This window comes from Panthera leo, chromosome A1, assembly GCF_018350215.1.
Source record: "Panthera leo isolate Ple1 chromosome A1, P.leo_Ple1_pat1.1, whole genome shotgun sequence".
Lineage (NCBI taxonomy): Eukaryota > Metazoa > Chordata > Mammalia > Carnivora > Felidae > Panthera > Panthera leo.
In genome coordinates, this window is record NC_056679.1 from 235,066,547 (window position 1) to 235,091,329 (window position 24,783).

Consider the following 24,783-nt stretch of genomic DNA (forward strand, 5'->3'; position numbering starts at 1 on the left):
ATAGAACCTTTTTCGGATGGATCGCAAATGATTTCTATACACTAGTTCAGTGTTTCCCGGTATCTCCCGGAGGCTACATCAGGGAGGCAATCTTATCCCTACCCTACGGACAGGAAATTAGGACATGTCGGCCAAACGGACCGGCCCAAGCAAGAGACTGAAAATTCAAAAAGGTTCACAGGTTCAGGAATTTTTATAGTTTGTGTAAATGTATGAGCACATGGCCTGAGGACAAGTTTCCCGCCTGGCCAAGAAAAATGAAGCTCACGGACTGGGAGCCTGGAAGAAGGTTCGGGAACACACATACCACTACTGGGATGTAAAAGTCGGTTCCAATTAGCTTCACCTTTGAAGAGCTGCAACTCCCCACGCTGATCGTACCCTGGTCCTTCTGGTTAGGCTCACGCTGGAGCACGTCTGATTTCTACCCTCGGCCCCAGCAGGTCTCACAGCTAAGCGCGCGGCCAATGGGGCAGGTGCGAGAAAACCCCACGGTGTGGACGTAAGAAGGAAAAGCGCTGTCACTGTAGCAACAATCCCCCATAGCTTCCACACGAACAAAATGCGTTTGACTCATTTGAATGTGCTGGACAAAAGTCAGGTGACCTACGTGTGATAAGCAAAACGATAAGGCTTGTAGATCACATGGAAGAAATATTCAGGACTTTGGGGTAAGCAGAGCTTTTTTTTTTTTTCCCAACAATACACTAAAAAGCGTTAACCCTAAAGGAAAAATAGGGATTAATCTGGTCTCCGTGACACAAAGAAAAACTTCTTTTCACCAAAAGACACCATTAACAGTGTAAATACTGAGTCACAGAGTGAAAGATGATATTTGCAGTACATGTTCTCCGTAATGGACAAAGTGTTCCTACTCAGAATATATAAAGCACTCCCATCAAGAGATACAAGATGAAACACTAAAGCCTAATTTTTACAAATTCACAAGAGATTTGAAGAGGCACTTCATTAAAGGTTACTCGAGTGTCCGTTAAACATGAAAAAGGCACTCCAGGATCTCTTTGATTAGCACGTTGGAATGCCGCTACCCCCATCGACGGAGCTAAAATGGAAAAGACCGACCAGACCAAGCGACGGCCGGGATTTAGGGCCATGTGAACGCTCGTAATGGCTCTAGACGTGTGACTTGGTGTAACCACTTAGGGAAGCTGTCTGGCAGTGTCTATGGACACTCCAGACTGTGTATTTATGACCCTGAAGTTCCAGTCCTACGTAAAATCAGGGATGTACAGGCAAACACACAGACTATGCAGAGTAGCATTTCTTACAATAGCCCCAAATCCGAATCTCAAATGTCTATCACCAACAGAATGGATTCGTAAGCTGCGGCATACTCATGCAATTAAAAATAAGTAAACAATGCTATATTTTTATGGTAGCAACAAGGATGAGCCTCATAATCATGATATTTAGCCAATCGCAACAGACGCCGAGTAGCACATAGCTCATGATTCCATTCATAGGGAGTTCAGAAATAGGCAAAGCCAGTCTATGGTGTCCTGCATCGGGAGAATGACCATCTCTGGGGAAGGGCTATCTCTGGGGTAGTCACTGTGTCTTGTGCCTTTTTATAAAGGTTAGTTACCGCATCCATCACCCCACGTATTTAGAGTTGTGAGGACTTTTAAGGTCTACTCTCCTAGCAGCTGTGAAACGTAGAGCACATCAATCTCTAGTCATCATGCCGCGCACAAGAGCCCCCAGAGCCCATGCATCTTACTGCAAAGTTGTACCTGTGATCACCTTCACCAATGTCCCCAAACCCCCACCGTGGCGGTCACCTCTCCACTCTCTGTTGCTATGAGTTTGGTTTTTTAGATTCCACAGATGAGTGAGATCATACAGTATTCGTCTTTCTCTGACTTCCCTCACTTAGCATAATGCCCTCAAGGCCCAACCACGTTGTCAAAAATGGCAGGATTTCCATCTTTCTCATGGCTGAATAACATTCCATCGTACATATATCTCATCTATAGCTATTCATCTGTAGACAGACGACAGATGGGTTGTTTCCCGTCTTGGCTATTATATTGAGCTCTGTACATTGATCTGAGAAGAAGGTACAGCGCCACGTTCACTGTGTGAAATTTCACTGAGCGGAACCCTCATAATTTTGTGCTTTTCTATATATCTGTTTAACCACGACAAAAATAACGTTGATAAAAAAACAAGGCAAGGTCAGAGATACCACAGTGGTATTTCAAAGTCAGTTTCCCACTCTGATTGACGAGCCATAAAAGGTGAAAGAGCTTGAGAGATCTTACAGTCGTCTCTCTTCCTTGTCCAAGTCGGGAACAGGGGCCCTTGGAACAGATTATATTACTTGCCAAGGTCGAGACCTTCCCAGACACGACTGGTAAAGCCACGATCAGCATTTGAGCTCTGATCCCCTCTGCTGCTCTTTCTGTCACAGGGCAGTGCCTGCTCTCCCGTCTTCCTGCAGAAACAAGGACAGCTGTGGCTTGGTTTTTCTTAAGACAAACGTTACACAGCAGAGCAAGATGTGAACTGAAGGGCATTCTTTCCAGTACACCCAAAAGTATGCTTAATGGGCTCTCAGGTCAAATCAAACCTTCTCATTGACAGAGGGGGTATGGGGTAGGGAAGGGGATCCATGCATCCTTTAAACTCCTGGTTCCCAGTGACGGCCCCCTTTCCCATGGACTGACTTCGATTCATAGGGTCAGAGGGGAGGTACATTCACAGGTCTGCAGTAAAGGATTCACATTTTTAAAAAGCACATTGAAGATGAGTCCCCGTTGTCATTAAACTAAATTAATGAGCTAAAATTTCCCTAATCCTAGGTCTCCCAGACGCAGACATGAGTACACGGGATGAGGTCTGTGTCCGTTCACAGGAAATGACGCATGACTTCACTGACTAGGTCGATGAATTTACTCCAAACACGTATCTGTCCTTCTTGACTACCAACTGTGGAGAAATGCTGTGCTGACAACCTCAGACCAACCGAGGTCCTTTATTATATATTTTTTCCACATACCAAATGCTAGACTGCTAATAAAGGCAAATGGATTCATCTTTATAAGTTAGCCACTTGTCCTTACTCATTGCTGGGATCGGATCCAAACAGCTGCCCAATTGGCGGAGAACAGGATCGTGATTACGTGGAAATCAGGAAGTCAGCAAACATGTCAAAGAAGACATGCTTAAACCAATAAGACACCACTGTTAACACAGTGTAGACGTGTCTGATTCACGACTGGTCACCCCAAGTAAAAGAAAGCTTGGGTGAATCTGACAACGGGAGGCTCTCTTGGAAAATGTAACTTTTCAAGCAAACAAATGGGTGACATGTGTAATCTTGCATATCTGTTTATAATCATGTGGCCCAGAGAAATTAGCGAAGTTCTTGCAAATAAAGGTTTATTACGGAATTGCCCCACAACGGTTTTACTGATGGACACAAAAACAAATGAGCACACTTGAGCAGACATCGAATCGTCCTGGGATCCCAGAGCAAACATGTCTTTGAACCAGACTCTTGGCAACCCCTCCGAGGGTCACAGTCCGATTCGAAGATCACAGCCCATATCTAATGTCATCAAAACAATTGTTCTCTAAGCATATAACAATTTCCCTTCCACGAGATCTCCTATATTTCTTGGCAGCTTAAAAACTTTATCTGGACTCTTTTACGATGCTGATTCTCACTGTACACCCAAACTTCACATCCCTGGCTTTCCAGTATTTGTCCGAGAATGTTTCAAAAAAATCAAAAATGTTTATCTTCATCATAACCGTTAAAATGAAAAAGCTATAACATTTTGAAAAATAATCTAGAAAATTACAGGGAAGATTTGTGATACAGAAGACCACAAATTTCCCTTGTTAATACCAATAAGAGCATTGTGAGCTTAAGTTCATGCCCTTTTTTATGACGGAAAGCAGAATTCTTCACACACACATACACACACACACACACACTCACTCACACGCACCTCAAGCAAATCTGAACCGGTGTCAGAAAGAGCCACAAACCATGCTAACAATCCCCACCTCGACCCTATGAGGACCCCACACAGGGAACAGCAAATGTCAAAACGACCCCAATGGGAGAATAATGACCATGCTGTTTTTGGTAATAGAAATAAAAGAAAAATGATCAAGCGTATCTTCCTAGAATGCAGATTTATATTACCAGGAGATAGATATTATCCACAAAATCTCACTCCTTTTGGGGGGCATAAGATACGGAAGGCGGCCATCATTCTGGTAGGCATTAAGTATGTTGACTGATAGGGGGAAGGACCCCAAGCTGAAGGCTGGTAGTCAGGATGCTGGCTCAGAAGAGCCATGCAAGGTCATCTGGAGAACTGAATGAACAGACAGCAAGAAAGGGAAACCAGCCATGGGCTCACAGCTCCATGTGCATGTGGGGGGCAGTCTGAGATAAGGGGCAAACTGGGGGTACCAACAGAAATAAATACCCATGTGACCCCACCCTATGGTGTGCTATAAACTAGATGATGTCACTTATGTAACGGGAAAAAAAAAAAGGAAAGAAAAGGGGCTTGACCAAAACAATAACGAGAAAAAGAGAGAAAGAGAGGAGAAAAAAAAACAACAAAGAAAACCTAGAACCCAAGATAAGGAGCTCATCGAAGCTAGCCAGAGTGGCTGGGGGAGACCTGAATGGGGTCTATCAGGCACAACAGGAACCTCGGACTTTCACCCTTAATCCCTGGCTCGGAAAAACTAGTTCTCAGTTTTGACTGTAGGAACGGGCATCGGTTACAAACTCTGGCCGCTAACTTGGTGGTTCTTGGGTGTCGCCATTCTGTTTTTCTTCCACCAACTCTGGTCGAGCTGATGTGGGTCCTGCACCCTGCAGCTACGTGTCCCCTGTTCACCTGCTGGCATCATGGTGTGGCAGAAACGGGAAAGGTAAGAGCATGTGGTCTTGGTGCCTGGGACAGGCCCAGGATGGACCCCCCCCCAGCGGGGGTTCCAGAGGACGGTAGAAAGGGGGAGGTCATCAGGTGACGTGGGGAAGCGCGTGCACAGGTAACCACTTCCTATCCACATCTTCATCATGTGTGTCTATTAACATTTATAAGCACTCACTGTATGCCATATAATTAGTTATGAGTATGTAATATATTTCACATAGCATATACATATACATATGTGTGTGTGTGTGTGTACACATATATACACACAGTGTCATCTTTTTTAAAGAATTCTGCGCTGGCAAAAGCTTTGCTTTCCTTGAAATATCAGCATTTGCCCTATTTTCTGTTAATAGGAAATAGATTTGATCTCCTTTTTTGCTTTGGTTTCTAGAAAGACCAAATTTGCCCAATCTCAAGCTTCAATAGCACAGCCTAAGCGTGCATTTTAAGACTGACATATTTGTGTGTTTTCTCGTTGCCTCTTCATTTTTTATTTCCATCTGCTTTTCCTCTTCAGCCGACTGTCAATTCTAATTATTTTTTGTTTGTTTTCTTGTCATGACCTGCTCCAAAGTCTTACGGGAAGGTGGTTTTGGCGGCTACCTTCTGCCAAGAATATACCTTCCATGCTGAATCTCAGAAATGTGAACGCACCTAATTGAGAACTAAACACGGCAGCCCGTCTCCTGCCAGCACGGATGCATTTTGGGAATAAAGAAGCACATGCTTCGTATCTCCTTGACAAGGATCAGTGGGTTGTGGAGGGCCGGTGTGTTTGTCAGAGAGCGGGCACGAGCCTTCCATGTGTCTAGGAAAACAGAATATGTTTCTGTGTAATGAACACGCATGCCCTCCCTGCTGAGCCGAAGCAATTCTTCCCAGAACCAGGGAAATAACGTTCTTGAAATGACAAAAGTCGGGGTGCCTGGGCGGCTCAGTCGGTTGAGCGTCCGACTTCGGCTCAGGTCATGATCTCACAGCCCGTGAGTTCGAGCCCCACGTCAGGCTCTGTGCTGACAGCTCGGAGCCTGGAGCCTGCTTCAGATTCTGTGTCCCCCTCTCTCGCTGCCCCTTCTCTGCTCCCACTCTCTCTCTCCCTCTCAAAAATAAATAAACATTAAAAAATTAAAAAGAAATGATGAAGGTGGAAAGTGGGGTAACTTTTAGGAGGGACAAAAACATCCGACTACAGTCTGTTCCAGGGGCCACTGCCGGGTCCCAGGAGAGTGTGTTCACAAGGGAAGACAAGGGACGCTGGGGGTTCAGATGGGCACGGCACCTCCACTCTCCGGCCCGTGTGCCAGCAGCCTGTGCTGGTGGTCAGAGATGAGTTGTCTTCACTAAGAGCTACTTTCTTTTTTTTTACATTTATTTATTTTTGAGAGAGAAAGAGAGTGCGAAGGGAGGGACAGAGGGAGAGGGGGGGAGAGAGAGAGAGAAAGAGAGAGAGAGAGTCCCAAGCAGGCTCCGTGTTGTCAGTGCAGAGCCCAACCTAGGGCTTGAACTCATGAACCGTGGGATCATGACCTGAGCCGAGATCAAGAGTTGGACGCTTAACCCATGGAGCCACCCAGGCGTCCCAGAAGCTACTTTCCAAACAAAGGCTCTCCCTCATCTTTTTAGTATTTGAACCAACTAATTTTGTTGAGATAAAAACGAAAGGAGAAGCCATGATTTCAATAGAATTGTTTCTCCTTGGCTATTTGCTTCCAGGCTTCTTGGGATCAGTAGAGCGAGGCCAGGGCCAGGGGCCAAAATGCCTAGACTCCATTCCCGACTCTGTTTCCCTACACTACTTCCCTGTGGCAGGAGCTGGGGCCACTGCTGAGCTCAGCTGGCCCTCTCTTTCACCGTCATGCCCTTTTCCTTCAGAGCACGTGGGGAGATGACATTCCTTACCCACCCCGTGCAATCCAGGCCATCAGCTGCGCTCTCGCTGCCAGGAATGCAGCCCTGTCCTGCTCTGGTCACCACCAGCTGCGGTGACAACTAGGCCCCACAAGAAGGGGAGACCACAGGGCGGGAGGACCCGTTCTCTGCATGACCACACACAGCACACCTGCTGATCTGTGCACGACCTTCTGAGTCAGAAGTACGCTCAGGGTTAACAGGTAAAACCAAACTCCAAACTCAAAGTCTTGAGATCTGGGGGGAGATCCAGCCTTACTAGCCAACTAAGGCTGCTTCTTAAAGTCCCTTCTTTCTCTAAAACACTTAAAATCTACTATCTCTTTTTCAGGGGGTCAAACCCTGCTTCCCCAATGTTCTAGACCCTAGATGAATTAGCACTATAGTAAAACTTTCCAAAAATAATTATTAAAATTACAGGCATTTAGGGGCGCCTGGGTGGCTCAGTCGGTTAAGCGTCCGACTTCAGCTCAGGTCACGATCTCGCGGTCCGTGAGTTCGAGCCCCGCGTCAGGCTCTGGGCTGATGGCTCAGAGCCTGGAGCCTGCTTCCGATTCTGTGTCTCCCTCTCTCTCTGCCCCTCCCCCGTTCATGCTCTGTCTCTCTCTGTCTCAAAAATAAATAAAACGTTAAAAAAATTAAAAAAAAAAAAATTACAGGCATTTAGAGCCAAGCTAAGGTATATATACTCAAGTTTCCCCTCCTAATAAGAAATGTAGTTTGTAGAAAAAGAAAAACACACACACACACACACACACACACACACACACACGTGCACACGCAAGTTACGTGTACTTTATAATTGTGCGCACAGGTCTTTCTGTTCACGAATACAAAATGGTTAGTTACAGAAGTGAGAAGTTAAAAAAACCAAACGTTGGTGACAAATACTTTGATTTGGTAAGCACCCTGGGTTTCCTTTGAGCCTAAAGGTCAAATGACGTCAGGTTAAGCCTGCGAGACTCGGTGCTCTAAGGAAGTGTTTGGCAAACTTCTTGGCCAAGTGGCATCTTCAAATGGGAACCGTCTACAGGAGTCACAGCCACCCCTGGGCTGCTTGGACAGAATGAGGCTGACCGGGCAGGGCTCACCAAAGGCACGCAGAAACGCACGACCAGCTCTCGGAGTTCCTACCTTAAAAATCTGTGCAGATACTGGCGGCTGCAGGGTGACCAGGAGAAGACCCCGTTGCGTCCTGCCAGCGTAGGGGACATGATGTTCCCCTCCGACTTTTTGCACATGTTGCCTTCTCCGTCGTGGACCATGCCAAAGCTACGAGAGAGAGAAACGGTTCCTTCAAAACACAGAACAGTGCCGATGATCCACTATATTCTACAAAAACACACGTCAACACCGTGGACGCCTCCACTTCTGCATGCCGGTCGGGCCGAAATGAACTGTCTGTGCAGCCAAGCTGTGGAGACTACCCACGTATTCACAGACCTTTCCTGAAGGACTGCCATTCGGTGAGTTGTTCTGAAAGTGCACACCAAGCACCAAAACGGATGTGTCTGCTAAAGGCAGAGGTCTTAATTACGAGGAAGCGTTTCAAGGAGGGTAAGGAGGGCAGGTCACTCGATCTTGATAAAGCTGATAACCGTCCTGGACTGCTTTCTTCTCTCCGCACTCTTTTCTGCTCACCAGGGATTTTGAGAACTCCCAGATGTTTGCGGGAAATACAAACGCAGGCTCCCCGGGTGAAGTTTGGTGCTTCCCACGGTTAGAGAACTGACCGCCTGGTGCAGCTGCCCGTGGTGCTGACATTTCGTCCTGGCTCCCATCCGGGGCTGCTCCGCCTCAGGCCACTGCTGGGGGCTGTCACGGCTGGACGGCGCTCGACCGCACTCCCTACGTCCCTTTGGAGGAAGGAGGGCCGTGGAACCCCAGTGGGTGGCTCTGGCTGCCTTTACCTGTGGGAATTGTTTGAATGTACCCGTTCCTCCTGACTAAAAATCAGACCACTCTGGGGCTCCAGACCTAACTTAATTCAGGGGGACTTGTCAAGCTACCTTGGCTCTTGGAACGCTTAATAGGCTCCTTTATGGATGTGCTAATTGCACAATGCCAACTGGCATCCCATGACTGTCACTTGTGCAAACTCTAGCCCTGTGCCTCTAAGCATCCCATTAACCGAAGCAACCTCTCTCCACCAGGTCAGCTTCTTCTTCTTAACCTCCGAGAGCTTTGGCTCTTTGGAAGAGTCTCACGTTGCCGTCTTCACCTACCACAGGACAGCACGACTAATCGCGTTGGGAAGAAAGCCTGGGGGACTTGGAGCTCTATATGACCCCCAAGGCTTCCCATTAGGGCAAACATATTCTTAGAGAATCAAGCCACTGCTGGCTATTAATGTCCGGGACCTGCCAAATCATTGTATGGATTCTTAGATAATGGGGTTCCGCATGAATGGGGTACAGGGCAAAGGGGAAAAGAAGGGGACAAAGCAAAGAAGGGTGAGATGGATGCTGAATCTGGGGACATTCTGCCACCAAGGATCCCACGATGAGAGGAGGCAGGGCAGCAGGGACAGAAGACCCAGAACCCTGGGGAAGCGGGCTCCCACAGTGGGCCGGGGAATCTGCCCTTGTTGCTGAGGCTGAAGACCCATCTTCCCCTTTAACTGGTTTGCTGATAGAGATTTAATAGTAACAGTAAAAAGAGCAACTGATATTTGTAAGCACTCACTATTTTTCAAACAGGGTATTAAACGCGTTCTCCGTATTTTCTAACTTAAACCTCGCCGAAGGCCTGCAAGGTGGGTACGACGTCGTGGCAGCAAGACTGAGGACTGGAGAGAGCCATGCCCATGGTCTCAGGGTCAGGCCTAGGACGTGACATTCCTGACCTCAGAGCCCAGGCGGGACCCATGCAAGAGTGTAACGCGAGCATGATTGAAGGGCGTAGCCAAGGAAATCTGGCGTGCAAACATTGTTGAATTTCTGCAAAATTCCTGCTCAGTACCAAGGGTGATGCAGATGGGAGTCATTTCAGCCTCCACCCATCCTCTCAAGTTCTATTAAAAGCAATCAATCAAGGCCAGGGTAACCATATAGCAGAGGAAATGTGTTATGGCTACGAAAAGGATTCAGACTGTAATCACATATGGGGGGCTGCCTTGGGGAGAACGTGATGAAAACGAACTATCGAAGTGCCCTCCCCTGGCCGGCCCTTGACCCGAATATGAAGCAGACACATGCGTCGTGGTCCGGTAGGTACCCCAGATAAATCTGCTTCCCTCTGCCTACATTTCTAAGGAAATAAAAGCCACAACATCCCGGGTCTGGGGACACGTGCGTCTTCAACTTTTTCATCTAAGGTATTTTCAATGACTCTTTCTAGAATGGATTCTCAAACCCCACTGTGAACCCCACTATTGGAGGGTTATTTTTCCAAGGAGCGCAGTGCCCATATCTTGTACTGTGATGGATGCCAGCACGTTAGCATGAAAGTACCACACGGTGATCGCATTTGATATGAACATTAATGAAGTCATGGAAGGATGCACAGAACGCATTTTGAAGATAAGATTGGTATTTGGCAACCAAGAAATATAATTACTATTAAGTTATACATACCAGACATTTTTTTTTGCTACTGTGAACCACAGTATCTTATTCAAAGTTTTTCTCACCCCATACGTTAAAACTATTAACATATTTTTTCTTTCTTACGGACTAGCTTCTAAGTTGCTAAAGGACATCCACTCTTCTTATCCATGCTTAGCCCCAGGCCAATGCACTCACTAGCTGATGACAGGTTCTCCACTGATGTTTGTTGAGCGAACAAAGACCAACCTTCCAGCCCAAACACCAACCCAAATACCCAGGTGTAAACCTAATTTCGGATTAAAACGGACTTGAGACTTATATTCTGGCGGGAGATGCTTTTAATGCCTCCTACGGTATGTTCTGAGTGATTCAATTACACCAGCAAGCACACAGTTCCTCATTAGTGATGCTACACCCAGGATGATGAAAAGCCCAATATTGTGAGAGGTTGTGCTCATTATTTCAGGCTGTTCAGACAGCAGTAGCTAAGGCAACAAGAAACCCTCGAAGGAGCCACAGGCCAATGTCATCTGGATGGTTCGATCACACCCTTGGTGCAATATGCCACAGGTGGACCTCAGGGTCTCGAGCTCTGATGTGGACTTTTCAAGAAGCACAACACAAGACGGAAAGAGTTGGCATGGACGGGGCATCAGGTGGGTCTCAGGGGCCAGGGCGCATCAAACAACCAGAAGAAGGTGGGCTGTGGAGGTGGAGGCCTCCATCAGGGTTGTGCCCTGACATTCACAAGCGTTGGGATTTCAAGAAAATCACTTAAGTCACCAAGCCTCAGTTTCCTCACCCATATAATGGGGGTAATAAAACCTGGCTCTTAAATTGCACAGAAGATCTGGTACCACACCTACCACAAGGAAAAATCATAACTTCGACCCACTTCCCGGATTCAAATGTTCTTGGTAAAATTGCTCAATAGCGAGATGTTACTTGTATACATATGATGTGTGTGTGTGTGTGCGTGCGCATGTGTGTGCGTGTTCAGCCAAAGGTCAATAGGTTTCAAACGCCCTTTGGATACAGAAACAAAAAAAGTCTCAGGAAGAACAATAGATAAAATTGGTGAGAAATGAGCCTCTGGCCTTCCTGGGCTCCCTGGGGGACAGTCTGACAATCACTGGGTCAGATGAGATCTTCAAGGAGCTGTTGCCTTGATGTTCTACAAACCCTCAGAATCTTCGGGGCCTCCCTGACCCAGCGGTAGGGCTCAGGTTGATGACAGCACACGGCCACAACTCGGGGTGGTTTCAACCTCACCATCAAATGCTCGAAAGGGTATCTAACCTCACCAGCCAAGCCTGCTGGAGCGGATTGTGGTAGCGAGCCGATTCTGCCTCTTTCGACTCCCCCGGTCTTCCCTGACTTGGTCTCTTGCCACGCCTACAGCCCATGTGGCCTGACCCTTGCACGCCTTGTCTATTTTGCCTTTCTGTTAAGACTCTTGGAGGCCGTGGATTACCAGTCTTTTCGTGGAATCCTACACAAGGCTCTGCTGGCAGAGTGGACATTGTGACCAGTGAAAGTCAGTACATGCGGGAGAAGACGGGCGACAGAACGATAGCTCGTGAACACTTCTTCTTTTTTTAATTTTTCAACATTTAGCTTTGAGAAAGACAGAGACAGCATGAGTGGGAGAGGGGAAGAGAGACAGAGAGAGAGAGAGAGAGAGAGAGAGAGAGAGAATCCCAAGCAGGCTCTGTGCCCGATGCAGGGCTCAAACTCACGAAACCAGGAGATCATGACCTGAGCCAAAACCAAGAGTCAGAGGCTTAACCGACTGAGCCACCCAGGTGCCCCTCACGAATACTCCTAAGCACAGCAAATATGTTTGAGGACCGTCTCGATGGTCTGAAATGATAATGCAAGTTAAGCATTTAAGCCTGTGTTGTAGGCTAGGGATGCTCAGATCATGTAATACACCTTCAGCTGCACCTGCACACGCGTGCCAAGGATCTCACAGACTCTCTCGGTTTTGCAGATGGAAACCTAGGTAAGAGAAGACCGTGCGATGTATGCTGGTCACTGCCAGGAGGTGGGAGAAACCCAGTGGATCCAGAATCCCAGGCCCAGGGTCTTCCTCCTCAAATGGCACGACTTCCTTTGTACATGAGGATTTTCCAAACGGATTCATGACATTCAGGCGACATATTCTCCAAACCATGTAGCTCAGCACTCAACGTGTCTGTGCCAGTTCTCGACACCTGCATCTAGCAAACCACACGTCCTATGCCAAGTGATTGAATCTAACCAGGAAACTCACTCTACGCCATGGATTAGGAGCAAACCCGACTCAGTCACACGTCCTAAAGGAGAACACACACCCTCACTTCTGGTTGCTGTGTCTGTCTCTCCCTTTCCAACACAAATCCAAACACAGGTTCTTAGCCATTTCTGTGTATAGAACAGATCCCTCGATATAATCCAGAACATGTTCTTTGAAGAAAATAAGTGAACTTAGTAGGAAAAATGGGCTGGACAGTGACTGAGATCTTTCTTGGAGTTAGAGGTTAGACCATCTGGCTGAAAGGCATGGAAAACAGCACTCCTCCAACCTCAGCGATGTCCTCTGAGTATAAACAAACCTGAAGAAGTAAAAACAGGATGTTTTAAAAAGTCCTAAAAAAAAGCGGGGGAGGGGCCGGGTGGCTCATTCGGCTCAGGTCACGATCTTACGGTCTATGGGTTCGAGCCCCACGTCTGGCTCTGTGCTGACAGTTCAGCGTGCTTTTTACATTATGATGTTGGATCCACGTACCAAAGCTGTAATTCTTCTCCATGGAGTAATACTTACTAAAGAAATGACCTGAATAAATGTGTACATTTTCAGTTTAACGAAAATCCACGGAGTCAGATTGAGCCCTGCCGTGCCCTTTCCCATTTGATGTAGTCACCACAGCAAATGACTCATCTGAGATACTCTTCGTCTATTCGTGCCTCCCTGAGTCATTCTGTCCATTCATCCATTCACAGTTGCTGAACACGCAGCATCATCTACCTGCCACGCTGGCGAAGCGGAGACAGGAGCGTCCCCTCCCCAGTGGTCTCCACGGTGGGAGCCGCATGTGAAACCGCTCTGCAGATTTCACAAAAAGTGTTACAAACAGCAGGTGCTACCATTACCACTGCCGTGATTGTTACCACTGTTCCTATCACTGTCCCTCGTTTTGCCACTCAGCACACACAACTCCCCTGCACATCTCCTGGGTGTATTTCCTATTTCCTCAATGTGATCAGAAGCTAGTTCACCGGCCACACGAAAAGTTCAGAGCGCCCACTTCCTGTCTCTTGTGTGATGTCCTCTAAATGTCGAGTGCTCCAGAAGGGGCTGACAGTTTCCTGGAGGTTAATTCTATTAGGAGCGGGACTCCCTTTCATCCAAGCCTACAGCCCATCTCCCTCCTCCCATCCAGAGTCCCACTTGCAATTAAAAAGCTTTCATCTTGTTTGGGAAAAAAAGTACTTTTTCCATCTTGACCCGGTGCTAGTGATGAAAGGCGGTATTAATTGACTCCTAAGAAAAAAAAAAAGGAAATGCTGATCCCTGCTGACACTGAAGATGCGTCTCAGATGGATCCAGTTTACCTTTTGTGAGACCCACCACCTGCATCTACGGGCATTGCCAGTGCGCGTGCTTCGGCTGCTCATCTAATACTGAGCCGCTCAGCCCTCGCTGACTTAAATATTTCTTACCTTGACTGTTTAATTAAATTCAGGTATGGTTCAGGGGACAGCAAGAGCCTCATTTCGCTAAAATAATGAGAGTTTTGAAGTTTTAACTCTAGCAGTCTATTAAAAACACAATTATGACTTAACTGAAAGGTTCATAAAATATAGGGGCAATTTTCCAGGTACTGAAAAAGTCAATCATTACCTATAATGGTGAAGGGATCAGAAGCAGGATATAAGCTTCATTTTCAGGTCATCAGTTTACATGGCCAAGTGTGCAGGGCTCCGTGGGGGTCCACTAAAGACAGGTGCATGCATTCGCATGCACACACACACACACACACACACACACACAGACGCTGTGGACAGGTCGAGACGGCATGGCCTCTCATGGGTTGGAGGGGTCAGTTTTACAACAACTGAATCACAAACACCGCCTTTTGCAGATCTTGTGATTTGCAAGTAAAATCAGGGTGAACGTAAAAAAAAAATAGAAAAATGACAATTCCTGGTTGTGCATTTTCTGGGAGAAAGTTCCGGGAGAGCCGTCGTGCAGCAGGAAGACACCTGTGTTCCCACTGCCGGTGCTCACGCTAATGGGGACAAGGGCAGGAAGTCAGCAGGTGCAGCACATGGGCCTCGGTAAAGGAACAAAACCCTCACGGGGATGCCTTGACCTGAGGCAGTTTACAGAATCACTAGCCCAAGAAACCTTAGTTACGAATGACAGTTTCTGTAAGTAACTGATGGGAATGTTTTGTTGTGCAGGAACAAATGTAAAATGTTCGTGCAGAAAGATGCCAGCTGTTGCTAAGTGCTGCCGTCCAGCAGCGGCGTCCGTCTGTCCAAGCCCCAGGCTCACCACTCACTCCGGACGCCGTCCCGTTTCAAAACCGACAACGCTGGGCGTACGGGAATGTGGGCAGAGGGCCAGTTCCTACCAGCTCCAACGCCTGGTCTGAGCTGCCCTCCCCAAACTCTGCCTGGGGCACTGATCACCTAACATCTCTGCAAGTTACAAAAGGGATGGAAGAAGGCAAAACTCCAGGGTAACTAGTTGATAATACGAGGCCTCGTCACTATCGCCCCCAATAGGAACCGACCGGGGAAGGAGAGCCGTGCACGGGACTCAAGTTCAGAACAAGACGGAGGAGAGGGGGCTGATACAAGTGTGTGCAATCGTGCACGCATGTACGAGACGTAAAGGAAGAGCAGAGAAAGGACGGTCGGAACGCGGGAATTTCCACGGCTTTCGACTGTGCACAGCCAGGCACCAAAACAGAAACATAACAAGTACCCAAGGGATAGCACGTCTCACCTGTCGGTGACATTCTCACCGGTTATATGTGAGGCCCCTACAGACCTGACCCAACGATCAGTGTTTCTGTGGCAATTGTCCACTAGGGAAGACAGCCTGGGTTTCACTCTCCCACACGGGTGACTTACTTGTGTCCGGACTCATGGGCAATGGTGAAGGCCAGTCCAAGCCCTGTGTCTTCGTTAATCGTACAGCTGCGGTATTTACTGCACATTCCACTGATGGGCGCAAATCCTGCGGGACACAGACATCAAAGGAATATGCAGCAGCACTGTTGCAGTCAAACAAAGAGGGTGTATTGTGTAAGTGTAGGAGTCCTCCGTCCTTTCCAGAAGTGTGGTTCGCGCCTGCGTGTGGTGAAATCTGGGACGCTCCTGGACAAGCGCATTAAGGGGTCTTGGCAACGCGAGCGGGAGGGATCTTCTCTCCGCATGGAAAGCAAATCATGGCTCCAAGTGGTGTTCACATCCCAGGTTACGACAATGGGGGCCAAGGAGAAAAGGGGATTCACGGCAGGCGAAGGAGAATTTCTACATTTGTCTATAAACGTCTGTGTTCTAGAAAGCCCAAATAAAAAAGTGCTACACGGTGTAGGTGCATCAGGAGGTCCCCAAGACCAGCCCAGGTTCAAGGACTCGCCAGGGGAATTCACAGGACTCAGGCTTTGTCATACTCACAGGTATAGTTTCATACGGATAGCAAAGGATGAGAACAAAATCTTCCAAGAGAACAGGTGCATGGGGAGAGGTGTGGCAGAAACCAGGCACGAGCTGCCAGAGCCCTCTCCCGGTGGATCCACAGAGGACACACCTAATTCCCCCCAGCAACCTGTGGCTGTCTCATCAGAGACCAGGGCCCAGGGGTTTTATCCGGGGCTCGTCACATAGCACCCCAGCCTGGCACACGGACCCAAACTCCGGACTCCCAGAAGGAAGGCAGACATGCCGTGCAAGCCCCGTTATCTGGACAAGCAGTGTAGACACAGCAGGCCAGCTCATCAAGCACGGTGGTGGGAACCCTGGTTCTCAGAGGCCAGCCTTGTCGGCAGGCCTTTTCAGGAACGAGCAGTCACGATGAACCTCTTTCTGCTGAGTTCTATCTCAATAAGATCCCGGGAAGAAATGAAGAATTAGAAAGAAAAGACAGGAGTTCTTGAATCTGTAAGGGACTTTTCCTTAGGAAGTAATCACTTGGCGAATAAACGTACACTTTGATGCGTGGCCAGAGTGCCTAGAGGGCAGCACATCTATTCTCTGCACTCGGGCTCAGTATGGCACCTGCGTGTTCCTCCAGACTCCACAGGAGGGTCTTACCCAGGGTGTCACAGGGCTCATTCTTCCAGGAACATATGTCCAGACCGGTCAGCAAGATGGCGTGGTCATGGCGTGTCCCGTCTTTGCCCATCAAGCCAGACTGCCACTGGCAGAAGCTGCTTAAGGTGTGGTCCGCGTGGTGGCTGATCACAAGCCCCGGCTGCGGGAGACAGACCAAGACCCCATGAGGAGAGAGAGAAAACGCCTTTCAACGCACCTGTTACCCCTCCGCCATCACAACGGCCTACCATTAACTCAGATTTCAAAGACACACAGGGATCGGGATGGTCTCTAAGCTAATCCATCTGTTTCATGGATTAACATGCAAAGGCCGGTGGCTTGTATAAAACCTGCACGGAGGGGTGCCTGGGTGGCTCAGTCGGTTAGGCGTCCGACTTCTGCTCAGGTCACGATCTCGTGGTCTGTGAGTTCGAGCCCCGCGTCGGGCTCTGGGCTGACGGCTCAGAGCCTGGAGCCTGTTTCGGATTCTGTGTCTCCCTCTCTCTCTGACCTTCCCCTGCTCGTGCCCTGTCTCTCTCTCTGTCTCAAAAGTAAATAAATGCTAAAAAAAAATTTAAAAAAAAAACCTGCATGGATTCTGGACAGACGCTTCTGTTCCCTTCTGTAGTTCTGCACAGACCCGGCTGGGATGCACTGAGCTGACCCTGAATGCATTTTCAATGCCCCAAGAAAGACTACTTTTGTGCGTGAACGTCTGCATCAAAGTCTTTGTAAAACACCTTGTAAAATTATCTCAGGCAAGAGAATCATTTCTCTGCGACTCTGAACATGCACGGAAAAACACTCAGCTGATTTCACAACCAAGTTGGGCGAGTGGGATTTCCAACTGATAACTCACTCTTAGCCATTTATTATTACAGCGTTAAATCAAGTCACTTCCCTACCAAAGCAACATGCTTATGAGGAAGGTCCGGTCAACCGGTAAAGCGCTATTTCTAGAAGACAGACTGGAACTAGAAAGAAACTGGGCAGGATACATCCCACCTTACGCATATACACCACGTTCTCACAGAGCGACAGTGAAATATTAGAGTGAAGGCCACCCGAACGCTTGGGAAATTCAGAAATCAGGGTTGGGGGCGGGGGGTGCAGCAGGAACCACCAGAGAAGGCTGCACGGAGTTATTTGAACTATTTACTGGGATGCTGTTTTTTTTCCTGTGGCTCGGTCACAGAAAGCCAGGTTAAACAGCTCGGTTCCAGGACAACTCGGGAGAAGCATTCATGACTAGATATTGGGTTAAATTCTGTGTCGCTCAGTCACTGAATAGGTTTTCTCTTTCCTTGCTTATTTTGTCTTTCCGGAGAGTCAAAGCCAGCTAAGCTAAATGCTGTGTATGTACCAGCACTGGGACATGCCTCACATTCTTCAGCCGCTGATTTCCAGGAACACTGCATGCATCAAAGTTAACACAGGTGTACGATCAAAAGATAACCTCGCTTATTCTTTGCAGCTTGGATGAAGTCCAAGGTGAAAACGATTTAATACAAGGAATAATTAACCTGTCACCTGAGACGCCCCGCCAGTTCTGCACCCCCTCCCCAGATGCTCACTCACACAAAGACAATGCAGTTGTATCTTTCTGACCATTCCGGCTAGAAACAGGCTTGCCCACGCAGGCCCCCCACTCTGCCCAGAACAGGAGAAATGCCCCAGAAGCTTACAGTCTGGAGGCATCTCAGGTCTTACGAATGGTCTTAGGTTTCATCTAAAAAAAATTCTTTGTTTTATAAATAAGAAAACTGGGGCTACCAGGAGACCCTGCTAAGATAGCAGCAAGGTGCAGGGCTCTCTCCTCCTAGGCGGAGTCCGTCATCAGCCTGAAGCAAAGGAGAAGGGGGAGCCTTGGAAGGCTGAGACACCCCCATTAGCTGTGCCACAAAACGTTCATATGCAACGTCCCTGAGAACTGAAGGGCCCACCCGTGCATTTACACAGGGACTCTGGAACGCAGGCAAAGGAGATACTTTTACCCACTGTGACCAAGGTCCGGCATAATTCGGTGTTTGTATGCAAGAGAGAAATGCACTTGACATCCAGACTCTACGAAAATACAACCCGGTGGCCCAAGGCAGTGGGGGTGAGCGCGGTCAGTCTGAGGAGTTGGGAGGAGACAGAGTAAAACAAAATGCCGACAGTACGATCTCACTGCCAGGTGGGAGGGCGGTTTTGGTGTTCTAGCAACATGCAGAAAGGGCTCAGTCCCACCTGGGACCCTAAAAGCTCACGGTGGGGACGTGGCTGAAGACGCACTTTCCACTGTCTCCCCAGTGTTTCCCACCCATATATTTAAGGCAGTTCTCCTGTTCTACTTTTCTAATAAGACTCCTAAAAACAGTCCTTACCACCTCTGCACTCACACGCACACCCACGTGCACAGACACACACGTGCGCACGCACACAAAATTCAAATCATCATGAAGGGAACTGATAAGAAACTCACTGCGTGAGACACAAAACGCTTTTTGTTCCCGAGGGAAAGGAAAGTCAGGAATCCACAGAATGATCCCATTAAGGAAAATGGGGCATCGCTTTACATTCATTTTTCTGGGAGAAAAGAAGCTGGTTTCAAAGACAGAATACCTGGTCTTCCTCTAGAAGAATCAGGCCTACAACTGCGATGTTGATGTTTCCTCCTATCGTTCCATCTTTGAACAAAGCAGACACCTGAAAAAGACAGGCATTCCCCGTCAGTCCCCACATGTGACGTTCCCCCAGCCCCCAGAGTCCTGCTGGAGAAGGCCGGTCCCTGTGGTCTTGTGACACAGTCACAGTCAAAGTCAATGCTGACTTTCTTATACTGCTAGACAGGTATAGAAATCTCTCATGGCCAGGCAGACCAATCGTTAAATCTTTATCATTAGTGCCTGGTAGTAAGAGCTGAAGTTTGGGGAGGCAGGTTCTGCCTCTTATGGAACACCACTGAGGTGTTCCACGAGGCTCCGAGGTGATAAAAGCTCTCAGGTGGACACAACAGAGCGTTCTAGCGATGACGGCTGGGGCATGCATTCCCCTTGCTTTCCCAGGGAGGGCCTCCGGAGGAGCTCCCAAGAGAAATGCTTGGGAAGAGACCCAGAAGATCCAAGAAAGAGAAGGCCTAAGTGTGGAAAGAAAATGGCCGAGGAAAGGTGCCCACGAGGGGTACGACAACAGCAGACGTTGGTGGCTGTTCAGGGTGACGAGCGAGGGCCCCTCGAGCTGGTTCGGCACCGACGTGCAGAATACCGGAACGGCTCGACAAAACAGAAGCAACGTTGGCACAAACCAGAGCCCTGACGTCCTCAGCCCCTGGACGCGCAGTGGCAGGTGTCTCGATGCCACTGCCCCCTCCATCCCCTGGGGGATGAGAAACCACGTGGGGCGGGCGGCCAGAAGGGATGCTAGCAGGAATACCCACGCGCTGAGCTGGAACAGAAGGCGTGTTTTCAAAACACCGTCATCCCCACTAATTTTCAAAACACACTCAGGCGACCCAAGATCTTGTCTTCCGTGAACCAGATGTCACTGAGTCTACGCCACCCAAGTGGGGCTTAGATGCCTCTCGTCGCTGCTCCTCGTTACAACAAGCTGCCGATCTGGGACACGGGACTGTTTACCCGGGATGGCAGTCTACGGGGTTGGATGCTTTTCTGCCTCTAGATGACATGATGCATATTCGATACTTAAACACTAATGCTCCTAAAGAGATGGGCATTTCTATACCGGCATCTAAAATCACACGCGATGCTGACAGGCAGGTTTACTGCGCTGAACTGTCTCGGGGTCCCCGTACAGATTTCTGGTAAATGAAGACCTTGGCCCCCTCAAACCGTGCTGCCCGCTCGCAGAGAGGGCCAGTCTGTTCTCTGGAGTTCTGAACACGGCTCTTTGACGAGAGCATGTGAAGAGTGAAGGGCTCATCACAGATAAAACCCATCTCTTGTGCCTGAGACACAGACCCACGCCCATTAGGTGGGATCACACACGACTTCGACAAGAAGGCGCTTCCTACCATGTTGAGTATCGTCAGCACGTAGGTGGTGATGTTCTCGTGGCCGTGCGTCTGCGTCATCTTCCTGTCGACCACCACCAGCGTCTCCACATTCAGCTCCTCGTTCCTATGGGACTTGAGAAGAGAGCGCTTGTGCCTGCAGCAAGACGCATACTCGTCGGGCAAGACGAAAAGGTCTCCCTCGGGAGGCTGGGGCATGTCTACGGAGGGAATGTTCCGGGAAGAAACGAAAGCAAAAGTTGTCACCCCAAACCAGCGGTGGAACTGGGTATGCCCACCCTGGGTTTTCACAACGAAAGTTCACGACGTGAGCCACGTCACCCTTACGACTTTGTGACACAAAACCGGCGTTAACGTGAAACTCGCATGTAAGTGAAGTTCATACAACCTAGGTGTGATGGAAACCATCGCTAGGTTTACCTCTCTCTAATTTTGCCCCGACTTAAAACAAAAAGAGAGGGCACCTTGGCTTTCACGTGCTCGTCTCTAGAAGCACGATGTTCAAAGACCATTCGCGTAAAGATGCGTCAGACGGGCTCCGCAGGAGACTTACAGACCACAAAGCGGAACGATAGCTACCAGGCAGTGCCTTGCATCATTGTCATATTTGAAAAATGTTAATGGCCTCTTTTTAAAGGTCATTCCCAAGTCTGGACGCGTCACTGGTCTGTCGTGTTTCAAATGGGTTTATGAACTTGGTAACACAGATCTACTCCACGGCAGGGCCGAATTTCCTAGAAAGCACCATAAATATTTACCTCGCTTAATTACAAGACAAAATACACTCTGTCCCCTTGGCACCGTTTAAAAATCGTTTGGGCATTTATAATCAGGGAGCTAACACTATGTTAAAAATGAGTCAGCTTTGTGGACGCCCCAGAAAATGTGGTTAGAGTCGTTTCATATGAAAGTGGACTTCAAAACACCCACATGTATGGGTGGCACTGATTCAAAGCCATGCCAACTCTGTTCATGGACCGCACCGCCAGAAGATGCCATTTTTTTTGGCTGGTACCCACATCTGGCGCATATTTTCTCTTTGCTAAGATACTTTCAAACCTAAATGAACCCTGTGGAAGCTAATAATGATTCTGGCAAAGTTCTTAAAGCACCAATCGCGTGCCACCGACACTGATGCAATTAGAGAGGCCTGACTCCGCCCTCAGAGCTCTCTCTACTGGCGTAGAGATAGGCTCCGGGTAGGGACGGGCCACCGAGGCACAGGGGAGGCACGGAGCAACCTGCTCGCAGCCCCTCCCAGAGCACAAGGTCCCAGGGCAGCATGGTCCCAGAGCACAAGGTTAATCCTCACCATTGATTTTAAGCAAATCAATCTGCCTGCGATTGCCATTTCCCACAGGTGCCTAAACACGCGCCAAAAAAATTCCCATTTTCTGAGCCGGAGACTCCAATGGGAAAAATCTTCATTAAACGTGAACCCCACTGAGCCAGAAGGCTGGGACTCCTCCAAGCACATCCAGAGCCCCATGAGCAACACGGAAAGATCCAGGCACAGACAGCGGAGGTCCCGAGAATTAAATGCTTCAGCCCGGAAGCCACGCGTGTCACCTGTGCCCGCCCGCCACTCGGCCACCAAGCGCTCACGGAACTGCCATGCGCCCAGCAGGGAAGGGATGGAAATATCTGGCAAACCGAACTGCACCACAAGGGTCACTAATGTCTTCTAAGAGGCATTTTGTGGCACTCTGCGTCTCTAGTTCTGTTATGAAAACAAGAGCCACTTTTCCCTCCCATTTTTCAGATAAAAAACTTCTTGTGCAGTGTTTCCAAATGACTGACTGCCCTGCCCCAATCACCCCCCGCCCCCGAGATTCCGAAGAGCCCGTCCAGGCAGCACACAGGTGCACACGCATACACACACACACACACAGGCACAGCCACGGCAAACAGGATGACTTCACTGTGTGCCGAGCTGTGCCCTAGGCGTCACTGGCCTGCAGGGCTCTGATGACCCCCCTTCATTTCAGCAGGGTCCACACCGCTGGATTTTCTCAGGGCCCGCTACAACATCGGCTTTGAACCCTAGTGTGGCCTGTCGAAGAGGGAAGGACAGCCCTGCCAGGATCCAGGCGCTTGGCTTTTTGTCCCTGACACGGGATCCGTCCCAGACAGAGCCCTGCCGGCACGAATTCTGGCTCTGACCTTGTCCGTGCCTGAGGCCCACCTCTTGGTCCCGACCCTGCCCGGTCCCATCCCCTGCCACCTCCCCCCCACCCCCTCTCCGCTTCTCCCTGTCTACGCAGCCAGAGCAGCTGATGCTGACAAGTGCGTCCTGTTCTGACACCACTCAACCTCGGTCTCCCCGACGTTCTCAGACTCCGTTCACCTCTCGCTGTCCCCAGACCCACTCTTCCTGCAGACCGAGCCCACCGACTTAGGTGATTTGGACTTGAGTTTCTCACTTGAACAGAGCATCAGGCTTTTCTTCGTGGGATAATAGGGGTCCAGATGATACACAGGTGCTGACAGTTTAATGGTACTTTCTGTGCCGCTGTAAGAACCAAGTGATTTGGGGCCATCTACACTATTCCACCTGCAGCGCGACCCTCTCTGTTTTAGGGTGCCAGGCACAGCAGCCAAAGAAACCGGCAGGGGAAGACGGGCTTCGCAGAGCCCCACTGGGGGCAAGTTTAACAAAGTGGTGCTGGCGGGGAAGGTGAGGGAAGCCAGGACAATTCCAGAGAACACTGAACTGCGAGAGGCTCCCACGTGAAGTGCAAATATCACATCACCTCTGAAGCGTTCACCACACAACAAAGGATTCCACAAAACGCTGGTGATAAACGACAGCTAAATTACGGCACGTGGAGCCTGTCCCTTTGATGCGGTGGCGTAAAATATATAAACGTGTACGGAGATAAGTTACCTCGCAGAAAACTATGTGGGCTCTCATAAATCTAGACCTCCAAACCATAGAATTACTGAGCAGACATGCCGGGGTCCCTTTGAAGACTTCCAGTGGATTCTGCATTTCTGGGCGGTACGTCATCTCACCTGCCCAGGGAACAGGTCTGGGGAACAAAAACACCCACCGCGATCTGTCCGTCCCCCACGAGGGGCGTTTGCAAACGAACACACAGACGATGGAACCAACACGTAAGTCCGGCGAGGATCGCCCACTGATTCCACCTCGCGGCCGGACGACTTGCAAGAACATTTGAACATTTCATGGGTGCACGTAAATGCCCGAAAGGTTAAACGCACGCAAAGAATCGCCCTTACATACATTTCTTGCGTCTGCCACAGAAATGCCGCTTTTGCGGGTGCTGGAGGGTCGAGCCGCCGTGAAGGTGCGGGGTCCCCGGTTCCCGATCCCTCTGGGTCACGACCGCCTGGGGAGCCCCCGGAGCCCGCTCGTCTGCGGATCTCTTGTACAGTATGTGGGAGGGGGGCCCAGCCCCGGCGGCGTCCCCGGGTGTCCCCGCCAGCTGGGAAGGAAGCGGCTTCAGGAAGTAATCGGCTTCTTGTGTTCTTATCATGCCCGACTGGAAACAGAGAGGAAGAAAGAAAGGGCGGTTACACCTCCTGACCAGACGACGTCCGGGATGCCAGCATCACTTCTTTCTCATTCCTTCCCAAGCACCTGTTCCTCCCCCGTGGCTGAGGGCGAGGACGGGAAAGACCCTGAACTCTTCCCATCCGCATCCTCGTACAAGCTCAACGACGTGAGTCCAGGAACACAGGGGGCTCCCAGCACACGAACGGGGGTTCCTTTAACCCAGATCACGGAGGAGAGAGCTCACGTGCACAACACAGACTCAGATGTCAGTGTGGGTGCTGGAGGGGGAGGGTCCCACACAAGAAGATCAAATTGCAAGCCTAACAGTCATTTGCAGAACTCCTTTCAAACTTGACCGTGGTGTAACACTGGGTGTAGAAGCGTGCAACTTAAAATTAATCCAGAAGAGGGGCGCCTGGGGGGCTCAGCCGGTTAAGCATCGGACTTCAGCTCAGGTCATGATCTCACAGTTCATGGGTTCGAACCCCGCATCGGGCTCTGTGCTAACGGCTCGGAGCCTGGAGCCTGCCTCGGATTCTGGGTCTCCCT

General features: G+C 49.3%; 1 protein-coding gene across 1 annotated transcript in view; it reads right to left on the reverse strand.

The window, feature by feature from the left end:
- The window catches only part of ADAMTS16 (ADAM metallopeptidase with thrombospondin type 1 motif 16), a 158,144-nt gene that overhangs the window by 88,353 nt on the left and 45,008 nt on the right, over positions 1-24,783 (reverse strand). The window contains exons 4-9 of the mRNA XM_042953519.1: positions 23,962-24,220; positions 20,715-20,914; positions 19,307-19,390; positions 16,703-16,862; positions 15,518-15,623; positions 7,977-8,114 (exon numbers count right to left, since the gene is read on the reverse strand). Coding sequence (XP_042809453.1) covers positions 7,977-8,114; positions 15,518-15,623; positions 16,703-16,862; positions 19,307-19,390; positions 20,715-20,914; positions 23,962-24,220 — 947 coding nt within the window. The remainder of the gene's footprint in view (positions 1-7,976; positions 8,115-15,517; positions 15,624-16,702; positions 16,863-19,306; positions 19,391-20,714; positions 20,915-23,961; positions 24,221-24,783) is intronic.